The 21,661-nt window shown below is 54.4% G+C and overlaps 7 protein-coding genes across 7 annotated transcripts; 3 read left to right on the plus strand and 4 right to left on the minus strand.

The window, feature by feature from the left end:
* Positions 1 to 99: 99 nt before the first annotated feature.
* MONBRDRAFT_13375 (uncharacterized protein) lies at positions 100 to 1,824 on the plus strand (the record flags this gene model as incomplete). Its single annotated transcript, XM_001742309.1, has 8 exons — positions 100 to 271; positions 397 to 491; positions 582 to 635; positions 806 to 895; positions 1,022 to 1,072; positions 1,186 to 1,239; positions 1,337 to 1,431; positions 1,563 to 1,824. 8 exons carry the CDS (start codon positions 100 to 102, stop codon positions 1,822 to 1,824), a joined length of 873 nt encoding a protein of 290 aa, XP_001742361.1.
* Positions 1,825 to 7,286: 5,462 nt separating this feature from the next.
* Positions 7,287 to 10,134, minus strand: MONBRDRAFT_13744 (uncharacterized protein; the record flags this gene model as incomplete). The annotated part of the gene is made up of 9 exons (XM_001742754.1): positions 7,287 to 7,472; positions 7,600 to 7,678; positions 7,764 to 7,882; positions 8,003 to 8,113; positions 8,204 to 8,501; positions 8,617 to 8,721; positions 8,822 to 8,892; positions 8,987 to 9,142; positions 9,268 to 10,134. 9 exons carry the CDS (start codon positions 10,132 to 10,134, stop codon positions 7,287 to 7,289), a joined length of 1,992 nt encoding a protein of 663 aa, XP_001742806.1.
* Positions 10,135 to 11,037: 903 nt separating this feature from the next.
* Positions 11,038 to 11,806, minus strand: MONBRDRAFT_22406 (uncharacterized protein; the record flags this gene model as incomplete). Its single annotated transcript, XM_001742755.1, has 2 exons — positions 11,038 to 11,492; positions 11,578 to 11,806. The coding sequence occupies 2 exons, from the start codon at positions 11,804 to 11,806 to the stop codon at positions 11,038 to 11,040; spliced, it is 684 nt and encodes a 227-aa protein (XP_001742807.1).
* A 455-nt stretch (positions 11,807 to 12,261) lies between these two features.
* On the plus strand, positions 12,262 to 13,072 carry MONBRDRAFT_30975 (uncharacterized protein; the record flags this gene model as incomplete). The annotated part of the gene is made up of 3 exons (XM_001742310.1): positions 12,262 to 12,479; positions 12,562 to 12,661; positions 12,836 to 13,072. The coding sequence occupies 3 exons, from the start codon at positions 12,262 to 12,264 to the stop codon at positions 13,070 to 13,072; spliced, it is 555 nt and encodes a 184-aa protein (XP_001742362.1).
* Positions 13,073 to 13,680: 608 nt separating this feature from the next.
* On the minus strand, positions 13,681 to 14,886 carry MONBRDRAFT_22408 (uncharacterized protein; the record flags this gene model as incomplete). Its single annotated transcript, XM_001742756.1, has 6 exons — positions 13,681 to 13,785; positions 13,897 to 13,990; positions 14,043 to 14,125; positions 14,260 to 14,329; positions 14,520 to 14,599; positions 14,698 to 14,886. The coding sequence occupies 6 exons, from the start codon at positions 14,884 to 14,886 to the stop codon at positions 13,681 to 13,683; spliced, it is 621 nt and encodes a 206-aa protein (XP_001742808.1).
* Positions 14,887 to 15,804: 918 nt separating this feature from the next.
* On the plus strand, positions 15,805 to 16,371 carry MONBRDRAFT_3345 (uncharacterized protein; the record flags this gene model as incomplete). Its single annotated transcript, XM_001742311.1, has 3 exons — positions 15,805 to 15,855; positions 15,976 to 16,053; positions 16,162 to 16,371. Coding segments are annotated over 3 exons (339 nt in total), but the record flags the coding sequence as incomplete, so codon positions are not given.
* Positions 16,372 to 17,012: 641 nt separating this feature from the next.
* On the minus strand, positions 17,013 to 21,393 carry MONBRDRAFT_22410 (uncharacterized protein; the record flags this gene model as incomplete). Its single annotated transcript, XM_001742757.1, has 21 exons — positions 17,013 to 17,068; positions 17,163 to 17,226; positions 17,342 to 17,416; positions 17,456 to 17,656; positions 17,778 to 17,915; positions 18,005 to 18,073; positions 18,162 to 18,334; positions 18,445 to 18,608; positions 18,696 to 18,811; positions 18,908 to 18,997; positions 19,127 to 19,282; positions 19,393 to 19,450; positions 19,570 to 19,649; positions 19,727 to 19,833; positions 19,916 to 20,012; positions 20,148 to 20,213; positions 20,394 to 20,459; positions 20,567 to 20,653; positions 20,918 to 20,978; positions 21,088 to 21,194; positions 21,304 to 21,393. 21 exons carry the CDS (start codon positions 21,391 to 21,393, stop codon positions 17,013 to 17,015), a joined length of 2,121 nt encoding a protein of 706 aa, XP_001742809.1.
* Positions 21,394 to 21,661: the final 268 nt, after the last annotated feature.

Genomic DNA, 21,661 nt, shown 5'->3' on the forward strand with positions numbered 1-21,661 from the left:
GTGTGTGTGTGTGTGTGTGTGTGTGTGTGTGTGTGTGTGTGTTCTGTTCATTTTTTTTTTTTTTTTTTTGGGGTGGGGCAGACAGACCAGACCGACAGGATGGGTGTACCCCGGCTGTTCAAGCTGCTGGTGGAGCGGTACCCAGCCATTCTGCGTGGGACGGAGGAGCATCCCATGCCGGAGTTTGACAATTTCTATCTCGATTTTAACGGCATTGTGCACAACTGCACTCATGGCAACGAGGGCGATGTGCGCAAGTCGTCTCAAGTCAGTGCAACTCACGCCAGGGCATGTGTAGATGTGCACAGCTCATGCCTGCACTTGTAGACCCCTTCTCGCTTCACCGCGGTTGCCCCGGTTGTCCGTCCTTATGCCCATGATTCCGTTTTCCCTGAGCTCAGGACATGATGATGGCAATTTTTCACGAGATCCAGACGCTCTTCGACATTATCCGTCCCCAGCGTCTCCTCTACATTGCCATCGATGGCGTTGTACGTGATGCTGACTCGAAACCCCACACAAGCCAGCCCGATGGAATGAACGACCAGATCCTTTGATAGTCCTCACTTCATGCTCCGTAGGCACCGCGCGCCAAGATGCAACAGCAACGCCAGCGCCGGTTCAAAGCTACTCGGGTGCGTTTACTGGCCTGCTCGGCGAGCCCTCGCCCTGTCCACGCCTACTGTGTGCGGCCATGCGTGCGCTTGTGGACATCAACTCGGGATGGTTAGTCCTGGCTCATCTTCTGTGGACTTTCTCGGCGCAAACCATTGCTGTGCGGATGCAGCCGAAGCAGGATCAAGAGGACAGCGAGGCCGCCCAGCAAATCACGGCCGTCGTGGCCCCACCCATGCCCGAGGAACATTTTGACAGCAATTGCATCACCCCGGGCACGGTACGTCAGGACTATGCGCCGAATCGGCGGGCTAAATGTTCGGGAAACAACACTCCAAATCGCCTTGTGTATCCACTGCATGGAAACTCGTGCAGCGGCAATGTCTAATGTATGTCATGCTTGCAGGAATTTATGGACCTTCTCCAGCGCCACCTCGTTTATTTCATCCAGCGCAAGGTGCCTTTAGCAATGTGCTTCCTGCGTGGCGCGGTGCCTCTTTTTTCTTGCGCGTGTTCATGACCATCAAATTGGCTCGCCTCGTCTGTTCCTGCGTCGCATTCGCATGTCAGCTGGAAGAGGATGACGATTGGCGCAAGGTCGAGGTGGTGTTGAGCGGTCACCAGGTACTACCGATCGTGTGTCTTCAATGCATTGCTTCCAACTCATTCATGATATGATGTTCCTCGTGCAACATCACGATATCTCACCATGGCTGCCCAGGTTCCCGGCGAGGGCGAGCATAAGATTATGGACTTTATTCGTTCACTCAAGTCGCAGCCAGCTTATGACCCAAATACTCGGCATTGCCTTCATGGGTAAGTTTGTTTGGCCACTTTACGGCCAAAGCGACTGTCATGTCTGACGAGAACACCCTCCTTGGCACAAACTTTCAGATGTTACCCTATGCTCACGCAAAACCGCTTCTGCTGTGCTTTCTGACACGCAGCTTGGATGCCGATCTGATCATGCTGGCCCTGGCCACGCACGAACCCCACTTTGCCATTTTGCGCGAAAATACTGTTCGCCGCTCTTTCAACAGTAAAAACGTGAGTTGCATGTTCATGGACTCACAAGCACGAGGCACTCGCCCTCTCACATGCAGGTTACACAACGCAGGTCCTGAACGATCAAGACCTGAGGGAGAGCAGCTTTCAGCAAACCGACGAGCGGCAGCTTTTGCATGTGGGCCTTCTTCGCGAATATATTGAAAAGGAGCTGAGCCTTCTGCAGATTCGCCCTTCCCTTCCCGATCGGCTCGCGGGCGATGCTGCTTCCTTGGTTGAGATGGTGCAAGCGGAGCGTGACCACCTGGAGCGACTGATCGACGACTTTATCTTTCTTACGTATGGTCACCTGCACCTCAGCTCGCCCACAACGTCTACGCCATCCACGACGGCTTGCGTTTTGCACTCTTCTGTCTTGCTCACCTTGACGGTCGTATAATTCTGATGTTGCAGATTCTTCTTGGGCAATGACTTTTTACCTTGCCTGCCCACATCGGACTTGGATGACGGGGGATTAGACGCCATCTTCAATGCTTATCGCGCAGCGCGCAACCCGGATGCGGGCTGTGATTATCTCATTAATGCAGCCGACCCGTCCGTCAATGCAGCTTTTTTGCGCGAGGTACGTTGCTCGTATTCCAAGCCGAAATCCTCCCACGCGCCCCGATCTGGCTTCATCATATCCTTTCAACCTTCGATTCATGGGCTGTGATCTCATTGCACGCGATATCTTCTTTGGGGTGCAAAGGTCTTTGGTCAGTTTGTGCAGCGCGAGGACGCCGTCTTTGAGCGGTTGCAGCAACAACACAAGGAATACATGCGCAAACACCGCCCCCAGGCAGCGGCCGCTGCCCAGCGCGAGGCAGCTCAGGCGGCTCAAGCTACCCAGCCAGACCCGCATCCCACGTCCCCCACGCAAGAGCAGGCCGAGGCCGAGGCGCAAAGCGCTTCGGCCCGCTTGCTGAGCCTTGTGAAGGGAGCCAAAGCTCCCGCTTCAGAGGTGAGCATTGTTGGCAATGTCTGTGCATATCTGCTGGGATTAACACAGGACTCGATCAAAAGCAGCAAGCCTTTTGTCTCTTCATAAAGGGTTTTCTTTTCCTCGTGCGAGTTTTCGCAGGCTACTTCTACTTCGGCTACGCCCACCGACAAGCTAAAGGGGTTGCTGAAGAAGATGGGAGACGTTCAGCTCGCATCCGCTCAAGTTGGCGGCGAGACATCGACCGAGACAACAGCCCCCACCAACCAGGGTGAGCAGGAAGCCGAAGCAGCAGCAGAGGAGCAAGCCAAGACAGCCCACCATCGCGGCATGGAGCGCATTGTCGACTCTGATTCGTATCTGCAAGTCAAGTTCAAAGCCTTTCATGACGGCAAGGATGAACATCCATTTGATTCGCGCAAGGTTGTCCGTGAATATTTGCGCGGCCTGCACTGGACTCTGCACTACTATTTCCAGCAAGGCGTGGCCTCCTGGACTTGGATGTATCCTTTTTACGCAGCTCCTCTCCCTTCCTTGGTCTTGGCCCACCTGGACACCTGTTCAGACATTGGCTTTTCTGCTAGCGAGCCCGTCCTGCCGTTTGAGCAGCTTTTGGCAGTCCTGCCACCCGCTTCGTCTCAGTTGTTGCCGCCGCAGCTGGCTGCTCTCATGACCTCCGACTTGCAACAGTACTATCCCGCTGACTATCCCATCATCCCTGACCCTCGCGGTCGGGAGTGGCGTGATGTCGCCATCATCCCTCCTATGGATTTGGCCACACTTCGAACTCATTACCGCGCTGCCGTGGAGCAATCAGCCCTGACCGAGGCTGAGTTGGAGCGTAACACCCTGCGCAACGCCCTGCTCTTCCGCTTCGACTCCAGTGTGCAAACTACCAATGCAGCCCCGAAAGCCTCACCACTGGAGACTCAACAGGTGCGCGTGGCTCAGCGTCCTTTCGCGCCTTGGCCAATCCCGGGCGGCAAATTTGTACCTCGCGTGCCGGCTGGCTGCCACGTGGGACTGGTAGCCCCACCCCCCGCCTGGCCTACCTTCCGCTTCTTGCGGGCCTCTTGTCGCCTCGAAGCGGTTGGTGTGTGCACACTCTCGCATCCCAGCAAGCTGGACTCTCTTATCATGGCTCTGGAGTCTGGCCAGACCATGCCCACAGCCGTATCTGAAGAAGAGCGCGAGGCCCTTACCGAGGCGCGCGCCGATCCCACCAAGGCCGCTGATCTTGCGGTTGTGATTGCTAAAGCCCGCCGCGCGCAGTTAGCCCGCGTGTTGCTGGGAACTACACAGATGATTGGCTATCCATACCCCGGCATGGCCCGGGTTGAGGCAGCCATCGACGTAGAGGGTGCATGGCGCATCACCAAGCGAGGTCATATCAACAAGGGCCCGGCAGATCGTCCATGGAGCGAGCAAGTTGGTGAGGTACAGCGTCATTTCTTGACCAAAAAGGGCATTGACGTGGGAGAGGTGGAGATGCTGCTCGAGGTGTCGCCGGTGATTGGTGTACAGGAGAACAGCGCCGGCCGCGTGACTCACGTCTTTGCAGAGGAGCCAGTGCGTGTGCCTGTTCACGTTATTCCCCGCGCGACACCTCGGGCCGATCCACGCTTCGTCGAGGGCATGGCTGTGGATTCAGCCGCCGAAGCCGGCAAAGTTGATTCTCGATGGGGTCGGACCCAGCGCGTGATCATGCTGGGTGAGGCACAATACGGTTACGTGGCTAGCATTGTGGACCAGCGCAAGTCCGGCAGCGGTGAGCTCAAGAGCGTCAGCGTCAAAGTCCTGATTGACAGGGAGAGTCGTGCCTTGCAGCACTTAGAAAAGGCAGCCAGCGAGCAAGCACATCGTCGCGCACGCTGGATCAAGGCGCACGATGTGGCGCGTGATGTGGGTATCAGTTCGCTAGTGTTGTCTCGGTTGGCGGGCGCCATCATGGTGGCCGTTGATGGGGATAACGTGGTATGCCTGGGATTGGGTCTGAAATACGCGCGTCGCCGCATGTCTGTACCCGAGTATTGTCGTCAGTCGGCTGATCCGCGCCGGGAAGGGCAGATGGTGTGGGAGTTTTCCGAAGAAGCGGTCGCGCTTTTTCGCGCTTTCAAGGAGCGATGCGGTGACTTATTGGAGGCGGTGGAAGCGTCGCCCAAGGAGGACACCTACAACGTGTATCGCTTGTTCATGAACCATGACAAGCCCCTTGCACGCCTCATTGAGATTCTCCGCTGGATTGCTGAGCAGCCGTCGTCCAAGCTGCCGCTAGCACCATCAACTAGCCGGGCCTTGCCCACCACCTCGATCGTTGCACTCGAAGAGCGAGCGCAGGCCGTGCAACAAGTAAGTGGGCCGTCTTTGGGTATTCTGTGCACCCCGCACTCCATGGCTATGCACGTGTGTGGGGTACGGACAAGAATAGCTCACACTTTTATGTCACTTTTCTGCGTTTCTTTGCTCAGCAATCATCAGGTCGGGCGGTCACAGTGGATAACCTGGCGCTCTCGGCTGCCCTGCTGCCCATCGCTTATGGACGTGTTGACAAGAAGGTGCGCCTTTTACGGTCATGCCGCATGTTGGCAACAAAAAAACAAAAACAAAAACCAAAAAAAAAAAAAGGAGCATCAAACGCGAGATCAATCGCGTGCCCAAACCTCACGTGACTGTTGCTGCCTCGGGATGCCTTGATGGTAGTCTGATTTCCGCCTTGGTGATCGTGTGGTGAATGCACGGTCGTACGGCGCGGTTCCGTTTGGACACCGCGGTACCGTCGTTGGGCTGTGGAAGGGCATGGCGGAAATTCTTTTTGATGAGCCCTTCCTTGGGGGTAGCAACCTGGGCAATCGGTAGGTGCTTCGTTCATGCCCGCCTGTTGAAGGTCATGGCGTGCTTTGTGGAACACGTGGCCAACCTGCTGGGTCGTGGTGGTAGGGGGGCCTTTTTCTCACAACCCTGATTTGATTCATTGTATGTGCTACGAACTTGGTTAGCTGTCGGGATTTTCGTGGCGCGTCCCTGCCGTTGTGGTGTCTGCTCAATCTGACGCACAAGGAGGGCCTCGTGACGGAGGCTGCTGCTGCTGCTGCTTCCAGCGGGTACGTCTAGACTTTTTTTGAGCCATGCTTGCATTGGGCTCCATTTGATATTTGCCTCTGCCTCTTTGGTTGGTTCTATCGCCAAATTTTTTAGCCAGAGTAACAAGAAGAAGAAGAAAAAGGCCGGAGCAAACGCCAGCGGCGCGGCGCCGAAGAACCCATTCGAACTCTTGATGCAGTAAGACTAGATTGCACCACCAATCCAAGAAGCTTCGCCAAGGTCTCATCAAAGCTCGCACTTGGACCTTTTCCTTCAAACGACCGTTTTCCTCAAATGCCGTCCTACTACCTCAATTGATCTCTTCCGACGACAAAACAAAGAAGAGAAATTAATAAAAATGAAAGCACTCGCTTTCCAAAGTACAGGGGCTGCTCTGCAGCTCAGCATGTTATAAACAGACATGCAACTCAATCATTATGCAGTGGAGGAATCGAGGTCATCCTCTTGAGACTCGTTATCAAGGCTTGCGGGTTGATTTCGAACCATGTCAATGGGATCGTGGTCCGCTTGCAGTGCCAACAAAATCGAGCGGCGATCCATGTCCGGCAAGCGTCGTAGCTGTAGAATTATGTCCATGAGACTTTGCTCAGAGAGAGGGGCGGAGCCGTCCAGGCGGCGTAAAGGCACATCGGAAGATGCCTGTGTTCGAGATCGCTGTCGGAGGCCATCTTCACCAGGCTCAACAGCCATTGTTGCCAGCTGATGTGTGGCAAAGGGCCCGGTTACAGCTCCTTCCGATCGGGTATGAAGACGTGAGCGGCGTGGCGGCGCGGAGCTCGCGCTGACTTCGGACGAAGTGTCGGGCGTTAGAGATGCATTGCCCCGGGTTGGCGTTTGGCGTGTAGGTGGGGTCGGCGAAGATGGGACTGAGCCTTGGTGGAGGAGCGGGGCAGCAGCGGCTAAAATGGATGGGCGGGGCCACTTGCTACCGGCCTGTCGGAGTACGCGAAAGTCTGTCTGATCCAGAGTCTCGTGCAAGCGTTGTGTCTCGAAGGAGGGCAGCACCCAAGGAAGGCGATGAATGGCTTCTCCCATCATGGTGGTGAACATGACCGTTTTGTTGCTATTGCTAAAGAGCGGACTGTAGCGACCCAAACGGCGTTCACGCTTGAACGAATCGGATAGGGTCTGGATGTGACGACCACGATTCGCTATCAAGGGTTCCAAGCTGACAACGACCAAACAAAGGCGACAGAGTGAGCTCGGAGATAGGAGACAAACCACCCGGCCGGCAAATGGAAACCCTTTTGTAGGCAGAACTCAGCTGAAACGCTGAAAAGTAACGATCAAGCATCTCACCTTGACCGCATGACTTCGTCTTCATGACACCAGGTCTTGATTTCATCGTGAAAGATGAGGAGCTGGCAATCATACATGTTGTGGTGCCGCAAGCCCTGGAAGACCACTTCCTCTTCATCAGCCCGTATAAAATCGTCACCTCCAAACGGTTCACTTTCGTCATCCATATCTGAGCGTGAAAGCCGCACTTGCACCACCTCGAGGACTCCATCATCTCCTAAAGTGGCCACATTTGAATCAGCTCGAGCTGTGCAAGTTGCAAGCCGAGACCAATGCATCCGTCACTTTATGAGGCTCCCGTGGACACAGACAAACAGACAAACAGGCAAACAGACAAACAGACAACATAATTTGAATGCACTTCAACGAGCAACCAACCCTCTGCCGTGCCATCTTCAAGAGAACGTTGAAAATTTGTTTGAGAGGCAAATGATTCGAGAATAAACGCCACCACCACATTCAACACCACGTTCTACGTTGGATGAGGGAAGCACGCAATCAGAGTAGGCAAGCGAATAAGCAGGGCGTCAAGGTGTGTGAGGATTCGTTGCATCGCATCCAACGCCATACTTGGCTTGAGAACGGATGGGACGTACCACCGTGAGTATGTAGAAGAGCATAAAGTATGCATGGGCCCACGTGTTGGTCACTGCTACAAAGCCGTTCATGATCACAAACCTGCGCAAGCAAGTTTACGAAAGATGAGGGAGACAGAGAGAGAAAGAGAGAGAGAGAGAAAGACGAAGAAAAAACAACTACACACCAATTATTGACAATCATCAGCTCAAATAGAGTCACGTAGGCGTTGAAGATATCATCAAAGTTGTTCAGGTAGTAGCGGTCCACCGCGGTGGCATTGGAGTAGTAGTCACCACAACAACCCTAATTCAGAAGAGCATGACAGAAAGGAGCTTAGCAAGTCGGTTGACCGATAGGGCTCGGTAGATGTGCAGTGGAAGGGAGGCGCGTGAGTGTCAGCCGCTTGAGACTTGCCGGGTAGACGCGTCCGGCAAACAGAGCAATGCCCATGATGGCAAACGAATAGTAAACCAAAACCAAGACTACAATATAGCTTGAAAGCATGGGGACAAGGGAGAAGACGGTGCCAAGAACCTATGTGCACGGCAGACCATTGAGGTCAGGTCAAGCCTAGCGGAAAGCGAGTGCTTTGCTCGGTTTGTGACAGTAGGCCGGGTCACTCACTTCGCGAAAACGCCTTTTGACCTTGAAAAGGCGCAGCATACGAATTTGACGCAGCGAGAGGAAGATGTTGGTTGAATTGGGCAAGAGCAATCCAATGGTGCTCAAGGTAGTCACCAAAAGGTCGAGCCGGTTCCAGTTATCACGGAGGTAATCCCAGGGCCCCAAGCCGACAAACTTGATGACAATTTCCAGCCAGAAGACGACCAAGAAGATGGTATCAATAGTCTGTGTTTCGGGGTACCTGGATTGCCGCGCATCTTCTGCGGAGACAATGCCGGCGTAATAGAAGACCAAGCACCTGGTACACGACACCACCAGCAATTGAGTCGCAGGCGCAGGTTACGTGGAGCACTTGAAGCACTTGCGAGGCTTGCTTCGGTAAGGGCCTAATTGCGTGACGATTCGGCACCTACGTGTTCAGGAGGATGATAAAGCCCATGCCATAGTTGAAGATGGGATGCTGAACTGCATCACGGATACGACTGCGAATCTGGCGAAAGGTCATTGGGTTGTAGCGACTGGCAGAATCGAAAAGGGGTCGCATGAGGAAGGAATGCGCGAGGCCGCGGGTGAGACGAAGCGGTGCAGTGTAAGGCGCGTGGGGCGGACCTGAAAAACCCATGATGCTCGTCATCGTTCTTGATCTGCTTCCAGACCAAGGTCTCGTACATATAAAAGTTGTATAGCTCCTACAGCGCAGCGGAAACGGGGTAGCAGGATTGGTGTGGGTGCTGGGCGCAAGACGAGGGACCGTTTCCAACGCAGGTGTAAGTGATTACAAACCCGAAGGTTGATGGCACCACTCTCGCTCTGGTTAAGGGCCAGGAACATGAGCTTGACTTGCAACGGGGTAAAGCGGCGCTTGCGGTGCTTCATCAAGCCTCGGAAGCTATCGAGGGGTATACCCCCGTAGCGATCATCCTTGAGGAGGCGGTAAGCCTGCGTTTGAGGTCGTTGGCGCAGAGGGTTGACAGGCCTCGCATGCATGAGCAAGCCGGTGACAAGACAGCAAAATGTGCGTGTGGGATGGCGCAGGCAGAGCGTGACCGGGGTCTGAGACATACGTGGCGAATGGCAGCACGACGGTGCAAATAGAGTTTTTGGAACTTGATGCGTTCTTGCGAGCGGAATTCGTCATAGACGACGGCGAGGAGAATGTTGAGGAGACAGTAGAGTCCAATGATGAGGTACACGAGGAAGAAGACGAAATACCAGCGATTCGAGGACAGGGCGGGCATTTGAACGTCGGGATAGTTGGCCGTTGTGACAAGGATAAAGAGCGAGACAAAAGCAGCAGAGAGGGTGGAGAAGCCATCGTCCTGATCGTTGCTGGAGAAGAGATAATATCCCATGATGGCCATCATGCTCATGAAGAAAAGCAAGAGAAAGAGCATGTCGATGATGGGGGGCATGGATTGCACGATCTGCCGGGAGACCCGGCGCACGTTGGCCATCCATGGGTTGTCAATCAGAAAGTACGGTCGGAGGAGGCGAAGCACACGAAAATGATCCTTGTTTCGAAAGAGGACAACAAGACTCTCGGCGAATAGGCCGACGAGAATAAGCGTGCGAATAAGGGTGCGAGGTTGCTTGAGCGCGTTGCGCCAGCCCAGCCAGTCACACATGAGAATGATGCGAATGGCAAGGGCAATGAGGCAGAACAGCTCGATGATTTCGTGAGGTACAAGCTGAAGGATACCAAAGGGGTGGCTCAGGGAGGGCCGTTCAAACATGGCGAGACCCAGGATGGCGAGGCCTGCGATAAGGTCGAGGGCGTTGTAGCCCCAATGGTGCACGCGGTTGTAGGCACGGAGCTGGAGGAGGTTTTTGGGATGAAATTCAAACTTGATGTTGTTGTCGCCCTCGGTGAGGAAGATGGCGGCTTCCTCGTAACGGATTTGCAAAAGCTCAAAGTCTTCATTGTCGATCATTTGCGTGCTGCCGGTGGAGCTGTTGAGAAGGGGCATGCCCTCCTCTCCCCCATTGATGCCATTGCTGATGTCCATGGAGATGGGAAAGGTGCGAATGTTGGACACACATTCAGGCTCGTCTGGATCGTCTGCAAAGGCAACGTAGGAGCTATCGAGGCCAGACAGCGGCTGGCTCATGACCAGCCTGTCGGCCAGGAAACCTTGTTTGTCCCTCACCTCAAGAAGAGGTCACGAGGCGCGCGATCGACAGCGACCAAGGTGCGCGCGCTTTTCGAAATTTTTGATCAAAATAAAAAAAAAAAAGTGAAAAAAAAATAAAAAATTAAAATCACATGTGGAAGTGTGGTGTTTGCTACACTGTGACGTCAAGGCGTTGGCAACTGCTGTTGCGGCCATATCTATCTCGTCTCCGTCTTTCGTCATAAGAGCCCAGAGCCACTGAACCACAGATTCGTGTGTGTGTGTGTGTGTGTGTGTGTGTGTGTGATCAAAGAACCAGGACACACAGCGTGCGCGCGCACGCGTGGGAGATCGATCGGCTGGGCAGGGGAGTTGCAGACAGGATTGCTGAGATGGATCGAGACCAGTACTCGTTAAATTTTTTTCTTTTTTTTTTTTTTTTGGGGGGGGGGGGGGGGGTCACGTTCATGCACATCGCGCCGTCAGCCAGAGCCGTCAAGCAAGGGGCGTCCCTCTTGAGCGTTGCCAACGACGGCACTCACGTTCCGGCGTAAGCTCATATTTTTTCAATCATTATCACTCGGGAAATCAGCGAAACGGATCCTCAAGAAGAAAAGGTTCAAGGGGGAAGGAACAAGAGCCCGTTGGTGAGTGGCCCAGGCAGGGCAGGGCGCAGGCACCAGGCCAATTATAAGCAAGCAGCGCTAGGTCATTGGAATCTGCTTAATCTTCCTCCTCCTCGTCTTCGTCGCCCTCCTCCTCGTCATCGTCGCCACCGTCGTCCTCCTCGTCATCATCCTCGCCCTCGCCGTCATCGTCTTCGCCGTCGTCGTCTTCGGCATCCTCATCAAAGTCCTCATCCTCCTCCTCATCGTAGTCATCACCATCATCCTCGCCCTCATCGTCATCCTCGACCTCCTCCTCAACCTCTTCCTCCTCCTTGGCAGCGCGCTTGGCCTCAGTAGCGGCATCCGCATCGCGCTGAGCGGCATCGCGCTTGGCTTTGTCCGACATGTTGCTAGTGGGCTTGGGTATTTTGCTGCGATGTGTAGGGGCAGCAGCGGAGAAAGGCGTGTCGTAAGTTGTCGTTTCTAGGTCAACCCTGAGTAAAGGTTGGCGGTGTGGATCGAGCGCAGCGATCTTCCTTGAGTTGTCCTTTATCGTCATGTCCCCGAGGCCTGCACAGGAGAGACAGGAGAGGGAGCACCAAACGCACCTGTCGATCAGCCGTTTAACGATGGTCGTCTTGGGAAATAAGCATACCCCGCGAGCTAAGCGAAGCAAGACACAGAGAGAGAGAGAGAGAGAGAGAGAGAGAGAAGAGAAGAGAAGAGAGAGAGAGAGAGAGAGAGAGAGAGAGAGAGAGAGAGAGAGAGAGAGAGAGAGAGAGAGAGACACACACACACACAAAGCAAACAAAGCAAGAGAAGGGAGAGAGAAGAGAAAGGAGAGAAGAGAAACACAAACAAAAGGGCAAGTACGTGCAAGCCATGCCTCAGTCACCTTTGTCCCTATTGATTACGGTGTTTGTGTGGGTGTGACGACCAGTCAGTGAATGGGTCACAGAGGGAAAACCCGTCCCAAACGGATTCGCGTTGCGATTGCTGAAATCCGCGGTCTCACTGCCTTACTGCCTTGGAAGTAAATGTGTAACATAGTGCGACACGGCGCTGGCGGACCGATTGTCAGATGATGTAACATTAGAGAGCGTCTGACAATGACTCTCGGAAATGGTCGAGCCGCGTGCACCTGCGTTGCGCTGATTTTCATCGCGACGGCGCACCCGCTTTGCTGCGACGACGTTCAGAGCATCGAAAGCGTTGTTCGGTCGTTGCCTTGGTCCGGAGCAGCCCCAAGTGGTTCCTACGTTGTTTTGTTGACTGAGCCCCATCTGAGTCAAACGGCTTGCTGCAGAAGAGAGGCACCGCCGCCATGGACTACAGCACCATGGTCAACCCAACGGAGGAGACCATCAAGGCCGTCCTCGAGAGCTGCGGCATGAAAGCTGCCATGTCCTTTGTCGGTGGTGGTGTGCTTGGTGCGGGTATGGGTGTCTTCTTCGCTTCCATGGATGTCTCTATGCCCTACAGTGTGCCTGGCATGCAGGTGCCGGGCCAGCCCTCTTTCGAGGAGCGCTCCAACATGACCACCCGCGAAACCATCAGGTTCGTCGATGGGTGCGCACACCCGATGGCCTTGTCGTGCAAGCACATGTACTCACGTCTCTCTGCCTTGCCCCTATTGCAGGTCCATGGGCCGACAGCTTGGCTCTCGCGCTTGGTCTTATGGTAAATCCTTTGCCTTTATCGGTTTTATGTTTGCCGGCTCGGAATGTTTGATCGAATCGGTACGTGATCAAAAGGTGCCGCTATGTGGTGCGCAGCCTTCTGCTTGACGCCCGACGACGGTGCACCACAATTCTCACACAAATTGCCTGGGCGCCTGCTTTTCCTTGTGCCTTTCCATGCTCCCTTCCATGCTCCCTTCCATGCTCCCTTCCATGCTCCCTTCATCTGGACAGCATCGGGCCAAACACGACTCGGTCAACACGGCAGGCGCGGCCTGTTTCACGGGTGGCATCATGGGCCTGCGTGCTGGTCCTACCCCGGCGCTCTTTGGCTGCGCCACCTTTGTGGCGTTTTCTTTTGTAATGGATCAATTGTTGGGTGGCGCCGGCTTTGATGCTCCGTCAAAGCCGGAAAACACCGACACCACGCTCACCGCCCCGTCAGGAGCTGCCCCGATTGCGGCACAGTAGAGTCGTTGGGGTTGTCCTCTGGATTAAGCCTTTCGCGTCGCGAGCGGCCTGTTTTTGTTTGCTTCCGTGTTCTCTCCCCTCCTTTTTTTTTTTTTTTTGAATGTTTTGGCTGTCTTATCGCTTGCTTGGCGTTACCACTCAGGACAAGCATCTAGGCTTGATCCGCTGCTCTCTGCACTGGGCGTTGTGTCAAGTTTCTGTGTTTAAGGTTTCCTTGTCTTTTCTTCCCATCTGACGGCCCCCTTTTGGCTGGCCACCATGCCTTTGTGTCTCTGCTTTTTGATCTGATAACTTTTGGTCACCCACTCGCTTGCGCCTGCCAGCGTGTGGGGGCGGCTGAGGCCCTGTGTTTTAGCCCTTGGCTTTGTGTGCGACGCCTGCGGCGTGCCCTGTAGTCCAGTCAGGCCACACGGCCATCAATCGAGCGTGACTCTAGCACATGGCCTCGGCCCAGCTCAGTATCCCGTCGTCTCGTCATGATCACAAACACCGGTGTGGTCGTGTTTTCAAGTGCAATTCCTTTGTATTTAAGTTTTTAAACAGTGCCAACAGGCTAGCCAGGCACGGACGGGAGACTATGTTACCCAGGTTGCCATTGTCGGTCCAGCTTACGCAAAGCGCGCATTCAAATAGTCACTCGTGCCGTCTGCCAAAAACTCTTCAAAGTCGTGGATCTGCTCGTAGCTGCGCGACTCGAGCATCTTGCTGAGACGCTAAGCACATTCAAGTGTTGGGTCACACAAAGGTCGATCAAAGTCATGGTCAGCTTGATGGTGAGCGGCTGCACGGATCGCAAAAGCTAGCTCTCGAGCGTGTCATCTAACCTGGCCTCGAGATCCTTCGTCGCTGTCGGTGAACTGCAGGGGTGTTTGAGACCTGGTGATGGGTGCAAGGTTCATAGGGATGAGTCCATTGTACCTGGCAAATGCGGTGCAACAACCGGCACCAGGGCTTGGGCGCAAGTGCGTACATGTGCATCCACTCATCCTTCTCCTGCGGCGTGAAGAGAGCGGCGGCTGGTTCACTGGTGCGCTGCAGGTTTTGGCTATCAAACTGGAGACGCACCAGAATAGACGCATGACCACATGCCGGGTTCAATGAGCGGCGAAAGCTCAAATATTCAACAAAGCACAAGCCGAGCCCTCTCAAGTAATGAGAGGCGGGGAGTGGGCAAAGGCGAGCCGTACCACAAGGGCCACGGCATGGGGGTTGTGCTGGCGTAGACGTGCGGCAATTTTGCGAGCCACGGCATCCATCCTGTTGATGATCAAGGCAGATGAACCGGTGAGCGTGTGGGCAGGCTTGAGATGAACTGGGCGACCGGTCTCAGCACCAATTTGGCACGCGCGAGTATCTCTGCACCCCCCACGCCAGGAGCCGATGACTTTTGGTTTTGATGTGGGGAGGTTTGTGCACGGGTGGATGGAATGAGCCGGCGACAACGCACTGAAGCTTGGCATCAACACGGTCGTGAACCTGATACAGGCCCACCAGCGAGACGGGCGAGTCTTGATAGTGCATGTCGACCTGACGTTGGGGCAACGGCAATAAAGAGCCAACGGTAAGGAGGGGCAATGGAGGCGCAAGCCAGGCGGACAACTGATCAAGAGGTGAACAAAGTGTACCTGTGCCAGAGCAGCGTGCATGACCATGGCCAGCTGGTGCTGGGAATGAAGAACGGGCACAACGTCTTGCACCGTGACCGAGCCGTCGGCACCGCGCTGGCCCACGAGCAGACCCAGGCAGGTATCAAAAGGATACTTGCAGGCGTGTGCCAGCAGTTTGAAATAGGCGTCCGAGGTGATGAGAGCCATGGTGGAGCTTGAGTGTGTGAGGCAGGGGCGTTGATCCAGCTCTCGAAAGGGCGAGGTTGGAACGAGCAAGCAGTCGTCCAAGTGCTGACGAGCTGGCGAGCCAGACGTCGGCGCACAAAACCAAAAGAAGAGCGTTGACAAGAGACAAAGCTGCAAGTCGGGTGCACGTGTCTCCGTGTATAATATCGTCCTCCGTGCTGGTCGTCAGCACTCTGTCAACGAGGGCAGGCCGTAATCGACTTGGCAATCACCGGGCACGACGGTCTTCGCTCAACTTTGCGGGCAACTCGTGAACAGGAAAAACTCGAGCTCTCTCACTCACACACACACACACGAGAGAGTTGAGAGCGAGAGAGAGAGTCTGACGTTGTGCATGATCAATTTGCTCCATTTGCTCGACATGATCAGTCCGAGCTATTTTAGGACTAAGATATGTATGTGTGTGTGTGTGTGTGTGTGTGTGGAACGAGATGACGTATTTTTCTCTCTCTCTGCTCTCTCTCTCTCTCTTTCTGTGCGTAAACCAAAGGTCAGTCAGTGGCAGCGCGGGGCGGGAAAGCTGCTTGACGGGGGCGACTCGTCCGTGTCGCGTGTCGGTCAGCTGGGCTTGATGGCTCGAGTGGGAGGTTGACAGGGGTTACGCCTCTCGGGGGTGCACGTTTCTTTACCTTACGGTGCCGTGTGCGTAGAAAGCATATTGTACGCGCCATCGCAAACATGGCTTCCAAGCGTCTTGGCAAGGTTAGCAAACGACCTGGAGTCCTGACGGTTGCCCCGTTCTGAGCCCTTGTTCCGTTGCCAACAAGGCCAACAAGGGTCTTGTTTTCATTTGCGCGCCTCGCTTGACATTGGGCACCACCCTTTTATGCATAGGAATTTGAAAAGGTGGCCACGGAGCCCATTCCTGGGGTGGCCAAGGTTGAGATGGACGAGTCCAACATGTTCAATTGGACAGCCGTTCTCGAACCCGTGCGTCGCTGTGTCCCCAGTGATCCCAGAATGCCGTGCATTGTACCATGGTGTTTTCCTGCTCGACTTGTTACTTGATCTTGAATCAACTCATGGCTGTGGACGTTTCACACCACATAGTCCGAGGCACCTTTTGACAAGGGCCGCTTTACCATCGGCATCACTTTTCCCTCGGAGTTTCCCTTCAAGCCCCCAAGCGTATGTCTGCCTTGTCCTCAATTTACACGTTTGCCTTGACCTTGATACGAGACTTTCACCATCAACTCATTCTGTTGCATGCAACCCCCCTTCCCCATCCGCACGCAGGTCAAGTTTATCACTCCCATCTACCACCCGAACGTTGATGAGAAGGGCACGCAAATTTGCCTGAGCGTGGTGGCAACAGATAACTGGAAGCCTGCCACTCGCGTCTCCCAGGTGTTGGTGGAGCTCATGCAAATCATCAACACGCCCGAACTGGAGCACCCGCTGCGCATGGACTTGGCCGAGCTCTATCGCGAGAACCGCCAGCAGTTTGATGTGGTTAGTCGATTCGAAACCCAACACACACACACACCCTTTTTTTTAAAAACCTCTGTCGATTCGAGCAACCTCATTTGTGCAATATTCCCTCTCTGGCTGGGGGTTAGAATGCTCTGGAGCACATGAAGGCTAACAAAGCCCTCAAGTAAACCCGCTGTTTCACCAGAGTCACCACAAGTGTCTGCCCACCGCTTGCTTCCTCGCCCCTATGCAGGGCGCAACAGATCTTGACCTTTTTTTAAAACGCCCGTTTGCTCTTGTTCCCGCGCTTGCTGCGCTCACCTTTGGATCTTGCTCTGCCTCACCACCCCACCCCTCGGTCGGGGCTCTGCCCCACTGGGTGGTTGAGCGGGCTCGAGGTTACGATGTGGACCGAACCCTTGTGTGGATTTTGCTGCTGTGCAGCAATCCTGCGTCTTGTGTCAGTGGCAGTCATTTTATGGGGTCAAACCCTTTGACAACCCGTCCACGCGCGCAAGTGGTCATGCAAGTGTCGCTACTTTTGTGTGCTATCACAGACGCATGAACAAATTGATATTCTTGCTCTAATCACACATTAGACCTCTCCTACGTTCCAAGCAGTGCACTCGAAATCAAGAGTTGCAGACAAATTCAATTTGACAGGGGCAGACCCTCTAATAAGCGTCGCGTTTGACACGTTGGCGCTGACGAAACAAGTCCATTTCTTGGTCTATAAGGCATGAGGTGTGCACGATGAGAGCAAGCGAGAAAAATAAAAAAATAAAAACGGGGGAGGGTTGTAAGCGCAGCCTCAGACACCGCACCCTCATTGTAGGCGCCCGTTTCATCCTCCCCATCAGCATCGTCATGCTCGCGTTTGCCACTCGTCTATGCACCCGTTCGTGAGGCGAAGAAAAACAAACAAACAAACAAACAAACCAAAAACAGAGGCCGCGCAGCCCCCGACAGCGCACAGAGATAAAAGAAGCAAGGCAAACCAGACCTCCGACTGCTTGGGTTGTGGAATATCGCGCTCAAGGATGCAGCGCACCAGCGGCTCCACAGCGACGTGCTGACCCTGTGGTCGTGGAGCAAACAGCAGCGCAGCAACGCATACCAATATGCAAGATACCAAAATAATCGTGTTAGGGCTGTTGCCAGAGCCACCCAAGACACAGCACGCAGTCAGGGAAAAAGCGAACAGACGCACAGTATAAGCCTCGGGTGGGGGCAGCAGCGTAAGGAGCTCGGCCACCAGGCGCGGGCGAGGCAGTCGAAGAAGGGCCACATCATCGGTGGCTGGCTGGTATGCTACCGCCTGGCAGGTCGACAATTGGTCAATCAGCGCGATTGCGGCTGGTCATGCCGCAGACAAAGGTGGCAATATGGACCCACGGTTGTTTTGCCCTCAAATACGCGCGGCATCTCTTGGACCTCACCTGTGCTGTGTCGGGCATAGGGTACTCGGAGAAGCGGACGGCAGCATCCATGGTTGGGATATCAGCAGGCACCGCGGTTCCCTCGACGCTGTTGCTGCCTAGCGAGGTTGCAGTGTTCTCCGTAGCCACGGCGCTCAGCTGTGCGGACAGGCCCACAAACATCAGTATCAACGCTTATGGAGCTGGGTAGAACTTGTTGTGCGCAAAGCACACGGCTGTCCACGTACCGCTTCGGGCGCAAAGGCGGATAAAAAGCTTGGGTCACTGGGCAAAAGGTCGAGGAATTGATAGCGGTGCTACAACAGAACACAGCCGCAGCGTGAGAATGGCAACGCGCGCAGTAGACATGGCATAGCGAAGCAATCTGCACGAGTATGAACCAACCACAAGATCACCAAAGGTCGCCACGGTGGGAGCGGCTCGTTCGGGATCATCGTTCTTCTCAACCACCAGACGGGTGATATGACGCCGGCGCTCCAAAGCTTTGAGCGCAGACAAATCACCATGGGTTCCCTCAAACTCAATGTAGCGCTGCAAAATGCCGTCGGCGTCAGCGGCTATCAAAGATCAAGGCGCGGTGCCCCACCCCAAGACAGACAACATGAGCAGCGTAAGATGGCGTTCGGACAGGGCATCGGCCGGGCAGGCAAGGTGCCATGCGTCATACGTGGCAATTTGGAAAGTACGCGCTCAAAAAGAGCGCGTGTATTGCTGTTGTCACCCTGGTAGCTGAGGTACGCCAAATACGCGCGCGCTAGGCCAGGGTCCTCAGGGAAGCGCTTCACAGCCAGCTCAAAGATTTTACTACATACGCCCCGTCCTTTGTCTGATCTGCGCTCGTGGTTGAGCCGAGACAACGAGCAATTAGTGGGGTCACGTGCTCGTGGCCAATCCAAACAGAGACATGCCAAGACCAACCCATTGAGCTCTAAAAGGGCCGCGGCGACGAAGGCCTGGAAAGTGGTGCGCTCGTCTTGACGTGCTTGCTTGAAAACCTTGCGCACTGATTCAATCGAGCCCACGCGTCGCTCCATCTTAATGACGACAGCGCGTGAAAAGTACCAGCAGACAATCAAGGCCGGTATCAGGTCATGGCGCCGAATCAAACAGGCGAAACCACGAAAGCACACCTTCATGAATTGCACAAAGGGAAGGGCTGGGTTGATGTCCCTTTGGCCGAGCAGGCGATTATACACCTCGCGAGCATCTGCAATATGTCCCTAGCGAGTATGTCCAAAAGGTTTGGGCATGGCCCAATTAATTTTGCCAACTTCAAGCTTATCAACCTTTGCCAGTAGGCCAGGGGCTAAGCCAGGGACTCATCAGCAAGTCACGCGCGCACAGCACACCTGGCCCTCCAACCAATCAGCAAAAGCAAAGTGCAGCAGGAAATTCTGGGGCAGCGCGTTGATGCCGGCCTCAAAGAACGAACGGGCTTCACTCAGCCATTGCTGTGCCATCGGAGTATCTCCCTGCACAGCACGTGTACATGAGTCTTGCTCTGTCTGAAACAAGATCACAATTCAACAAAGCTAGCTGTGCGGTCCCACCCCTCCCATTCAACGAGAAGACCAGCAGACAGGTAAGTCCAAGGCTTCAGACAATCGACTCTCACCCGCTTCTGCGCATCAGCGGCTGCTTCCTCCAAAAACGCCACGGCATCATACCACATGCTGCCAATGGGCAAACAACCGACATCAGCGACCGACACGAGTTGACCTCAACCGCCACCGGTCTGGCGGCGCGGCCGAGGGGTTATCATCATCTGGCTCGAATGCGTGAAGACACGCACTTGGGATAAAAGCGAAAGTACATCAAGCATTGTCGGTAGATGCAGATGACACGTTGCACCATTTCCACAGGCACCAGTGCCTGTCAACCCAAGGACATTGTTGTTGCATCATCAGAGGGAATCACACAAAAGTGGCAAACCAAGCAAGTAGACAAACCAGAGGGTTTGTGCGCTCGAAAGCAATCCATTCTTGCCAGCATCGCAGCTGGTGCTCGTAGATGGGTGAGCGAGTCGGCGGCACAGCCAAAAGATCTCGGTTGATACCTGCACATATCACAAAGTGGGTTCATGGTTGTGCTGAGCTCGCGCGCTCGATCGTCCCGATCTAATCGCCTGAAATTCTTACCCTTGACAAATCCCTCGACCTTGCGTGAAGCGGTGAGCGCTTTGGCATAAGGTCCAGATACGAGGTCTACAAGCTTGCGCCCCACTTGACCTCGGGGCTAAGGCAGCATCGGCATGGACAACAATGATAACCATGGCGGCAACCATGATCGGCCTGAGTGAGAGCAACAATGTCGCAGACACGATGCAAGGCGTGGTGCCAAGAGAAGCGATGCAAGGGGTGTACGCATTACCTTTGCGAAAGCATCCAGGTCCGCGCGCAACTGAGAAATGTGGGTCTTGGGACTCGCTAGCGCCTCCTATATAAAAAAAAACAAACAACAAAGAACGAACAGAAGAAACAAAACAAAACTGTGAGTCATGGTCATGTACTTGAACGAAATGGTCGCACGTCAGAACACGCTTCGGATACGGGCCATCATGACGGAGGGGCCATCGAGCGCGCTGGGGAAGGTGTTTGAAGGTGTTTGAAAACGTACAAGATAGGCTTGGCGAAGTTCTGCAGTTTTCGTCTGTTCCTGATGCATTGTAGTCTCTGGCAACTCCTGCACGTCGAATGGAATATCACAGATGATCACGAATGAGCATTGACGCGCTTGGGATGCGATGGCGATCGGGTGTGCGCTTGACGATGAGCAGTTGAGGCTTTCACCTTGAGGACTCGGATATAATTCTGCCAAGCCGGGGTCACGTTGAAATCAACGCCCACGTTCTTGAAGAGTTGGGTATAGGCGAGTTTCTAGCAAAAGATGAGGGAGAGCGGTGAACAAAGTGTTTTTTCGCATTTCTGGGCCTCGAAGGCAAATGTGGCCTCACAAACAGACAGACATTACGGACACAGGTGCTAACGGGCACCACAGTGACCACGCGAGGCCAAGTGCCGTTGCAGGCCAAGCGCCTTCATTTCCTCATGGATGCCCGATGGCTGGAAACGCATCCCTACCAGATCCTGGGGTTGGCCTTGGCCAGAGAGCTGGAGATACTCGATGTAAAGCATCCAGACCTCGACATGAGGACATGTCTTGAGGCAGCGGCCCAAAAGCTCCTTTGCTTGAGCAAAGTTTCTACCAGGATTGCCATGCGCACAGCACGAACGGGTACACATCACGGGGGCGCAGACAGGACAAAATTTGGGATGGCAGGTAAAACGTTGCAGAAATTCGAGGTACAGACCGGAACTGCAACTCAATGCGCAGGTAGTCACGCCAGATGGCTCCGGCTGTGGGAAAAACTTCCAGGGCTTTGTCATAGAGCCGGCGAGCTTCGCCAATCGGTTGTTTCTGCATGGTGTGCCCGTAGGTCAAAGCGAATGCAGGGGCGGTGGACAAAAAGCAGGCGCAGCCAGTGAGTCGATACGATTGCTTTGCACGAGTCCAATCAAGTACCAACCGGCGCCTCGTTGAGGATGAAGTGCCATGCCGCCACGTCGTAGGAGTTTGCATCAACGGCCTCCTCGGCTTGCTTGAGCGGCTCAGACATGCTAATCGGTGAGCGACCTGGCAAAAGGGTCACTGACTCTTCCAATGCTTTGATCCAGTGTCTGTGTTCTCGCTCGCCAAATATACTGGGTTGCAATCCTTTGCAAAGCTGGACGCGCGCAAGTCTTCCACTACTCCCAGCACACAGCGCGCAGTCAGGTTTAAACCGTGCGCTGGCAAATCGAGCAAAACGGGCAAAACCACGTTTGCAGCAGTTTGCAAGAAGAAGAAGGAAAAAAGAAAGAAAAAAAAAAAAAGATGGATAACAT

The sequence above is a fragment of the Monosiga brevicollis genome, genomic scaffold (genome assembly GCF_000002865.3).
Source record: "Monosiga brevicollis MX1 MONBRscaffold_2 genomic scaffold, whole genome shotgun sequence".
In the NCBI taxonomy this organism is placed as follows: domain Eukaryota; class Choanoflagellata; order Craspedida; family Salpingoecidae; genus Monosiga; species Monosiga brevicollis.